Here is a 9,165-nt window from a genome sequence, read left to right as displayed (position 1 = left end):
CCGGAGGTGCCCAGTTGCTGCTATAGACCAGGAAGAATACAGAGCCACAGACCGAGGTGGGGAAAAATGTTCTGTTTTAATTAAACTGACCAAAGAAGCCAAGACATGGACAGAAAGAGACTAAGAACAAGACTGGAAGTAGTTTAGAAAAGAAATGAAAACCAATTGCGGAGATGTCAGTGCCAGATGTAATGGAGGGAGCAGGGCTGAGCCTTCACGTCAGCTCCAGGACCACTGTCAGGGCGAGCACCAAGGTGAGCCGGATGCCAGCAGGGCCAGACATGGAACCTGTGCAGGGAGCAGCGTCAGGGCCTGTGACCCACCCGCTTTGCTTTCTGGGGGGCACAGGTGTGTGTGGAGCCTGGGGACCACAGAGCTTTGAAGGGCCCCGGCCAAGAGTCTGGACTTCAGTGTTAGGATGGGCTGGGTTTAAGTCCTAGCTCTGCTATCTGTCCCACCTGATTGTGTGTGACCTCTTCGCTGTCCCAGGCCTGCTGGGTGGAGGTCAGGCTCCCCGGTGGCCATCAGGACACTGCAGTGGGGACTAGGCGTGGGGGCCTCCATCATGAACTGTGAGATTGGCTCACTGTGGGAAAAGGAGGGCTGGCAGGCCTGGGGGGAGTGTCTGTGTTCCATGGGGTGGTGCCCAGCTCGGGGGCAGCTGAGGGAGGGCAGTATAAAGGGCCCCACCATCCTATGAAGTGGTCAAGGGCCCCAGATCACAACCCCACGGTCAGCGCTAGACACATCTTCTTGGGACCATGGCAGCCGAGCTCTCTGAGAAAGACTTTGTCCCTCGAACTCCCTGCCAGCTGCTTAGGGATGCTTAATTGCTTTAGTGCCCACTGCTGACCTTTGACCCAGACTCTGCCCGACTAGAGGTCAATTATGTGCCTACGGCATGAGGGAGGGGCAAGGTCATACAAAGGGGCCGTTTGGGGGACCAGAGCTTTTAAGCTAGAAGCTCTGAGAGTGGAGACTTACCATTGGAGTCCTCCGTCCCTTTTGGGATATTTGGGTTTTCTGTTGGGAAGAACAGAAAGAGAACTAGAGCGTGGATGGCATTGGAACTTGGCGAAGGAAGCCCCTCATCCAGCACCCGCTGTGTGGTGTCATGTGCTCCCTCTCAGGGCAGCCACACGGCCTCCGGGGGCTGGGCGGTATCAGCCCCATTCTACAGATGGAAAAACTGAGGGAGGGGAAACAGTTTGCCCAGCGTTGCCCAGCTGCTAAGTGGTGGGTCTGGGATTTGAACCCAGGGTTCTCTAGCTCCAAAGCTGTTATGGTTTTAACCACTGAACTGTAGTGCTTCCCTGTGGGGCACCCTCTCAGGGCAAATTTATGGGACTTGGGCCCCTACTGCTCCCTCCTCCTTGGGAAAGCTCCAACCAGGGGCCTCCCCGGGTAGCCCTCCCGATCCTCTAGTTGAGCACAGCGTACCAAACACGATGAGCCGGGTGTGTGTGTCGGTGGAGCCCAGAGGGTTCTGGGCCGTGCAGCGGTACATGGAGCCATTGAGCTCAGCGGGAACCCGCTCCAGCACCAGCTCCTTCCCGTCAAACTCAGCGCTGCCATCCAGGAGGCGGCTCCCGACCCGCGTCCACGTGAACATGGGCTCTGGGAAGACTTCGTTCTGTTGGCCAGAGCAGGAGAGAGTCGGGTCACAGGAGGAACCATTCTGCCAGAGCAGGAAGGGGCCAGAGGCATGGCCTGGCCAGAGTGGGTATTAACACATTTTCATCGGATGGGTTGGGACTGGCTGCCCAGACCCCGGGAAGGAAAGGACTCTAGGGCTGGAAGGAATGCCAAGATCCATGTGCCATGTCTGCTCTAAGTCGTAGGTGGGCGAGCAAATCCATGCGTGCACCCCATGCCATTCCTCGTGGAAGCCAATTCTGCCGTTACACAGATTAGGAGACTGAGACCAGCTGGCCGTGCTGGAGGTCGAGGGGAGGGTCTCAGAGCATGCTGCCAGGGATGCTCGTGTCCCGTTGGTGCCTGATGACCTCCCGCCACCCTTGCAGATGCTCAGAGAGAGGCTGACCTGAAATCCATGGACCAGAATCCTCACTGTGTCCCCGACCCGGGCTCTGCTGGGCGTCATCATGATTTGGGGTCCTTTGGGGGCAACTACAGGGAGAGGAAGGCCAGGTCAGAGAGGTGTGTGTGTGTGCGGGGAGAGAAGACTAAGCAAAGAAAAGAGGTGCTGGCGGAACGGAAGAGAAGGTCCCCATCCAGATCATTCATTCATGCCTGCATTCATTCATACATGTTTCCCGAGCCCCGGCTGGGACCCGGGGGTTTAATGGTGTACAGAGCACACTCCCTGTCCTTGTGGGGTTCACTCTCAGTGGGGTCAAAAGACAAGCACAAACCGGTGTAACAAGGGGTCAGATCGGAGAAGCCCAGGGCACAGTGGAGTCAGGGACACCCAAGGGAGGTGCCACCTGGGAGACGACTCAGCTGCTATAACAGGGAGAAACCTGCTCCAGCGCCCAGCACTGCTCAAAACACCCACACTCCTACCTACGCTAAACCCTTGTGAGGTGCGCTCCTGCCATTATCATCCCCGTTGTATAGCTGAGTTAACTGAGGCTCAGAGAGGGGAAGTAACTTGCCAAAGTTCACACAGTGAAGAAGAACTGGGATGAAATTTCTGGTCTCATTACCCTTGCTCCAGAGAGCCTTCTACCAGGTTAATATGCCCCGTGGGGTTTTCCTGGAATCTCTGGGTTGGAGGTGAGTGGAAGGTGGCAAAATGGGGGGAACCATCTCCCTCGTTGGGCCTGGCTTGTGCCCTTCCGGCCCCTCTTCCTCACCTGCTTGTATCACTTCTTTCAAGCCCCTTAACTTCTCTGAACTTGGGAGACAAGATGCCCAAGGGTGCTGCCCTCCTATGAACCAGAGCATATCGGGGATGGAAGAGCCACTGGGATCACTGAGTCCAATCTCTCAGGTTTCAGATTGGGAAACAGGCCCAGGGGTAACGAAGAGGCTTATCCAAGGTCACCCACAGAGGCAGTTTCTCTTGTCCCATGACTTTTGCGCCAGGCTTCTTTCTGCCAGATCCATTCATCACTCATTCATTCATTTAACAAGTAATCATTGAGCCAACTGTGTGGCAGGCTTTGGGGCAGGGCTGGGGACGCAGTGGTGATGGAGACACGTGCCTGCCGACACAGAGCTTACACTTTAGTTGGGGAGACATTTGACACACAAATAAGTACGTGAATAAGAATCTACTGGAGAGCCATGGCATTGTGTGGAGAATTGGACAAGTGGGGAGTGATGGTCTGAGTGTCTCTTCCAACGAGCTGACATTTCAGCTGAGATGAAGCTCCTGAAAAGGGTTCCAGGTGGAGGGAACAGCCAGGACATGGCGCTGAGGTGGAAGGTCAGGGGTGATGGGGGTGGGCACTGGGCCAGACCCCCACAGCTTCCTGGGCAGGGGGAAGCGATAGGGTTTTGATCAGAGTGCCATGCTCTGTGCCACTCTCCTTGGACCTCTTCCAGGGGTGGCAGCAGGAGAAAAGCTTTGTCCCCAGGCCCTGGGGCTGGCCTGGGTTCTCCTCATCTGCCCCACCTGCTACCCGAGCCTCTCCTTCCCACTCAGAGCTGTCAGAGCAGAAATCAGAGCAGCTGGCAGATGTGGGTGATTTCCTAAGCACTGCCAACCAATTTCATTCATGAAACCAAAGGACTATTAATTAAACCACGAGCAAGACACCTGAAGGGCCGTGTGGGGCGGAGGGAGGCATCAGCAGGGAAAGCCAGGCCTGTGAGAGGGGAGGGAATGGCGGGAAGGTGCAGGTAGCTTCTGCTGCTGCATCCACCCACGTAAGAAAGGTGTCTAGTCTGTGTGCCCCTGGACCAGTCACTTCCCCTGGCTTTCCCCAAACACAGGGTGGGAACAGCCAAGGCAACCCTTGCCCACCCAGCACACTGGGCTGTTAGGAATATCGGGAGATGGTGGGTTTAAGGGCTAACATTTGTCCAGAGCATCCTAAGTGCCTTGCGCTCTGTGACGTGCTTTAGGCACGACCTCATTTACACTTCCAACCTCTCGAGATTGTCCCCATGAGGCAATGAAGGCTTGGGGAAGTCAAGTAACTTTCTCGTCTTTTTAATGAACATTCAAGTGCTGTCAAGGTCCCTTTGCAGGTGAGAAGCGCTGCATAGGCTGGTCTGGCCCTGCGTCATTCTGTCTCCTCTTCTCGTCCTGCTGGGATGGCACTGTCCTGCTGCAGCCAGCAGGGGGCGTGGAAGGGCATCCCTGTCCCGGAGAAGCGTGAGCAGGAGAACCAGGGCGGACAACTTCCTCTCCTGGGTCAGATTCCTAACTGCCTCGGTTCCTAAAGACCCCGCCCACCCCCTTCGGGCCGCGCCTGGGCCTCCTGGCCCCAAGGGGAGGGAACTCACATTTATCAGGTGCCTGACATGTGCTAGACCTCATTCTAGGACCGTCTCACCCATCTTGGTGCTTACGAGGCAGGTTGCCATGAAACCCATTTTGCAGGCCATAAAACTGGCTCCCAGGAGGGCATTGGCTTGCCCGAGGTCACACAGCAAGGAAGTGGCAGGGGCGGGACCTGAAGTTGCACAGGTCTTTAGAGCGAAGCTTGGAACCCAGGGGTGGAGGAGGGGGAAAGCTGGATGCCTTCTTCCACGTGGGCAGCCAGACCCCTCCCCCGCTGCCCTGAGCTGCCAGGTCCAGAGGCTCCTGTGTGGAGCTGACCCCGAGAGGCAGAGGGTGGGTAGGCAAGGGGTCTGCTTTGCCCTCACTCTTCCAAGCTCGATCCTGGCAGCTGCCGCCTGGCAAGAGCCTTGGTGGCAGGTGGCCCCTCTGACTCCTGCCCTCACTGCTGCATCAAGATGCTTCTGGAAGCCGGGCCAGCTGCTGTCACCCGCACGCTTCCACCACACGCTGACACCCACTAGCAGCTCCCGGTGGTCAAGTCCTGGCCCCTCTCTCCTGCCCCTAGAACACATCACTGAAGGTACCTGAAGAAGGTTCTCAGCCCCTGGGACTTCCCTCCTCTCAACCCCTGGACATATGGAAAGAGTGGGAGTCAGGAGACCCAGGATTGAGGCCTGTCTTCTACTCTCCAGTTACGTGACTTGGATGAGTCAATTCAACTTGTTGGGCCTCAATTTTCTCACCTGTAAGTGGGGAGAATAGACTGCTATCCTACTATTTGAGGAGTTGCTCTGAAAACGACAATGGGGGAGAGATAGGAGATGGAAACGTGAGATGTGAAGTGGTGCGCATCTGTCCAGGGGCGTACAAAAAATCCTGGTTATATAACTGCTCTCTTTACTCTCCTTAGCATTTTGCTGCAAGGAGAGCCTTGTGAAATCTCACGGAAAGCTCCTCTAGGCGCCCCACCACAGGAATTCTAGGTGTTCACTAAGACAACCACTCACCCACTCATCCACCCACTTATTCATCCATCCACGCATCCATGCGTCCATTCGTTCATCCAACCAAGCATTCATTCTATCCATCCATCCATCACTCTATCATATTATTCATCCCTCCATCCAAGCATTCATTCTATCCATCCATCCATCACTCTATCATATTATTCATCCCTCCATCCAAGCATTCGTTCTATCCATTCATCCATCATTCCATCATATTATTCATCCCTCCACCATAACATCCATCTATCCATTTTCCATCCATATACCTACCCGTAAACCTACTAATCCACTCACACACCCATCCACTCATCTACTCGAACCATCTAGTTCTTTATGCCTAATCTGTGTCGATCACTATGCAGGGCAATGTTGGGGCTACAATAATGAGTAACAACAGTAGCTTATATTTACTGAGTACTTACTCTGTCAGTAAGCTAAGCGCTTCGTATGCATGCCTTGTTTAATCTTCACAACAACCCAGAAAAGTATTAAGTAATTGATTATTAGGGAAGTGTTTATTAAGTCATATGTTACAGACTGTGCTGAGCCCTGTACCGTGTGAACAAGGCAGGTAAAGACCCTGCCCACGTGTAACTTAAATTCTAGCGGAAGATCCAGGCAATAAGAAAGTATGTCATATACTTGCACGTGGAGATAAACGCAATGCCAGAAAGCAAAGCAAAGTAAGGAATTGATGGGGCCAGGAGGAGGAGGCTGAAATAGGGTGTTCGGGGAAGGAGCCTCTGAGTAGAAGATTTGAGCAGAGATCTGATGAAGGAGGGAGTGAGGATACCTGGGGTCGGATTAATCTAGGCGGAAAGGAAGGACAGTGCCAAGTCACAGAGGTGCGTCTGAGCTGGGCATATTCAAGGAAGAGTAAGGAGAACCCTGTGGCTGGAGCAGATGTAACAGAGACGAGCGTGAAAGGTGAGCGCCGTGGGAATGTAATTTTAGATGTGATGGCGGCCCAGAGGATTATTTTGTTTTGTTCTGACTTCCATATATTTTTAAATTGTGAGGAGACTCACATAAGGGAAATGCACTGTTCTTAAGAACACAATTTGACAAATCTTCATAAATGTGAACATCTGTGTCACCACTATCCCAGCCAAATTCGAGAACATTCCCATCCCTCCAGAGGTCCCCTGATGCCTCCTTCCAGTCAGTTTCCACCCTCCACAGGTAAACACTGTTCCACTTTCTATCCTCAGAGGTGTGCTCCATGTTCTAGGAGTTCACATAAATGGAATCGTGCAGTTCGCACTCTTCTGCCTGACTGCTCTCTGCACAGTGTCTCTGAGCTGCGTCCATGTTGTTGGTGTATTAGGCGTTCATTCGACTGTGCTGGTGAGAAGTGGTTCATTATGTGAATATATCCCAGCTTTGTTCATCCATTTTCCTAGTTACGGACATTTGGGTTTTTTACAGGTGTTTTTGTTCTTGTTATGTGTAAAGATGCTGTGAGCATTCAGGTCTTTGTGGACGAATGTTTTCATTTCTCTTGGGTAGATACTTAGGAGTGAAATTGCTGGGTCATAGAGTAGGGAGGGGTATTTTTATCTTTGTAAGAAACTACTACTTTTCCAGAGCAGTAGCACTCTTTCATACTCCCAGCCCTGTGTGGGGGTTCTTATTGTTCTACGACCTTGCCAACATTTGGTGGTGTCCGTCTTTCCCATGTTAGGCACTTTAGTGGTTGCGAAACGGTATCTCACTGAGGTTTGAGTCTTCATTTCCCCAAGGATGTATATCCTTTATATGCTGATTGGCCACTTGTATATCCTCTCTTTAAAATCTGAGTTATCATGATTGATCTGCAGTAGTTCCTTATATATTTTGGATACAAATCCCTCATCATATATCTGTACTGAGAGCATTTTCTCTCAGTTTGTAGTTTGCTTTTCCGTTTCGCCACATTTCACTTTCTTAAAGGTATCTTCTTAGGAGCAGAAGATTTGGATTTTGATTAAGTCCAATTCACCAATTTTCAAATTTGCATTTAGTGCTTTTCGTGACTCTTTAAGAAATCCTTGCCTACCTCGATGTCACAAAGATACATTCCTGTGCTTTGCTCTAGAAGTTTTATGATGCTGGGTTTTACATTGAGGTCTGTGATTCATCTCAGGTTAATTCTTGTGTGTGTGTGTGTGTGTGTGTGTGTGTGTGTGTGTGTGGTAGAGGTCAGGTTCATTTCCTCCTTAAGTGTATCCAGTAGTTCCGGGGCCATGTATTAAGAAGCATTCTCTTTTCCCATCGAACAGCCTAGGGACCTTTATCAAAAATCAACTGACTATATGTGGGTCTAGGGCTCTTTTTTTGATCTATCAATCTGTCTACCATTGGAGGGTTTTGGGTGGGTGTGTATGTGGATTTATATTTTAGATCAATCAGAGTGGAGAACAGAAATGCACATAAGTGGAAGCAGAAAGGCCAGTTTTGGGGCTACTGTAATAATCCAGTGTGAACTGCTGGTGTTCAGATTGGGTGGTCGGAGAGGAAACCATGAGACAGGGTAGATGTGGGATATATTCTGAGGTTGAGCTGCCAGGGCTTAAGGATGGCTTGGCTGTTGGGTAGGAGAAAAGAGGGGGAAAGTGGGTGACTCCAAGGGTTCTGGCTTGATCAATGGGAAGAATGTAGTTGCTATCTACTGAGATGGGCTCTAGGACCACCAGGCATCTGTCTTCTTAGGGGCAGTGACATCTGAGCTGGGAAGGGCATCCCTGGCAGCGGGAACAGAAGAAGCAAAGGGTCATCACAGGGAGGCATGCCCCAACCCTTGTTGGCCTAACTTTTAAAGTCCTGACCAGATGACTGGATTCTGTGCTCCGGGGTCATCTCATGCAGCCCTCTGTCTCACCCCCATGGCCAGAGTACAGGGTGCCTTGACTGTGTGAAGGGCAAGCACTCACTCAGGACCCCTCTGGTTCACACCACTCTCCACCGGCTACACCCACTGGCTCCCTGGGTCCTCACCACAGCCCCACCGGATGGGCAGTAGAGCTCAGCGGTTAGGAGCATGGGCTCTGGGGTCAGACCTGGCTGGGTGACCTGAGGAGAGTTGCTCTAAGCTTGGGTTCCCTTACTTATAAAATGGGGATAATGATGGCGTCTCTCCGCTGCCTGATAGGGTCACTGCAAGGAGATCTTGGAGAAAAGCATCTTGCATAGAGCCTGGCTGCCAGCACATGCTCCAAACATTTATGAGGTTACTATTACTCCCCCACTCAACAGGTCAGAGAACAAGGCTCAGAGACCTAAGAGGCTTGAGACCTCACCAACTGACAGCAGCTGGGGTAAGACGGGACGCCAGCCTGGGGGTCGCTTCACTCACCCACCCGATTTGGCCCCTTCGCCTGGGTGGCGCTGCTGTGTCCCCCGTGGGCACACACATATCTGTCATGCCCACTGCCTGTGAGTGGGCCTTTCTCTTGCTCTGATGATGGAGGTTGGGGGTGCACACCAAGGTGGCTCCGGTCAAGGGAACCATCTGGAATCTGGGACGGGGCAGGCAAGTGCTTTACTATGGCTTGGGATAGGGGGTGGGAAGGGGGTGGAACAAGCCAGTGGCAGCACCCTGTCCATCACTGGGAGATGTGAACTGCAAGCTCACCTTTCCAGCTGCTCGGAAGTCCTTGTCTGGTCTCGTCTTTCTCATTCTCTGTGGGGGTGGGACAGGGAGCCCTCCCACGGGAAGTCGAGCCTGGGGCAAGAGAGGCTGGGGGCGGCTTTCATGGGCAA

The 9,165-nt window shown here is 52.6% G+C and overlaps 1 protein-coding gene across 1 annotated transcript in view; it reads right to left on the bottom strand.

Annotated features, from left to right (window-relative positions):
• Positions 1-214: 214 nt before the first annotated feature.
• The window catches only part of IGSF21 (immunoglobin superfamily member 21), a 243,710-nt gene continuing 234,759 nt past the window's right edge, over positions 215-9,165 (bottom strand). The window contains exons 7-10 of the mRNA XM_065891784.1: positions 2,045-2,130; positions 1,441-1,633; positions 985-1,023; positions 215-288 (exon numbers count right to left, since the gene is read on the bottom strand). Of these exons, the coding sequence (XP_065747856.1) occupies positions 215-288; positions 985-1,023; positions 1,441-1,633; positions 2,045-2,130 (392 nt within the window). The remainder of the gene's footprint in view (positions 289-984; positions 1,024-1,440; positions 1,634-2,044; positions 2,131-9,165) is intronic.

Source organism: Phocoena phocoena, chromosome 1 (assembly GCF_963924675.1).
Source record: "Phocoena phocoena chromosome 1, mPhoPho1.1, whole genome shotgun sequence".
Lineage (NCBI taxonomy): Eukaryota > Metazoa > Chordata > Mammalia > Artiodactyla > Phocoenidae > Phocoena > Phocoena phocoena.
Note: the sequence above shows the minus strand (reverse complement) of the source record. Positions and strands in the feature narration are given on the sequence as shown.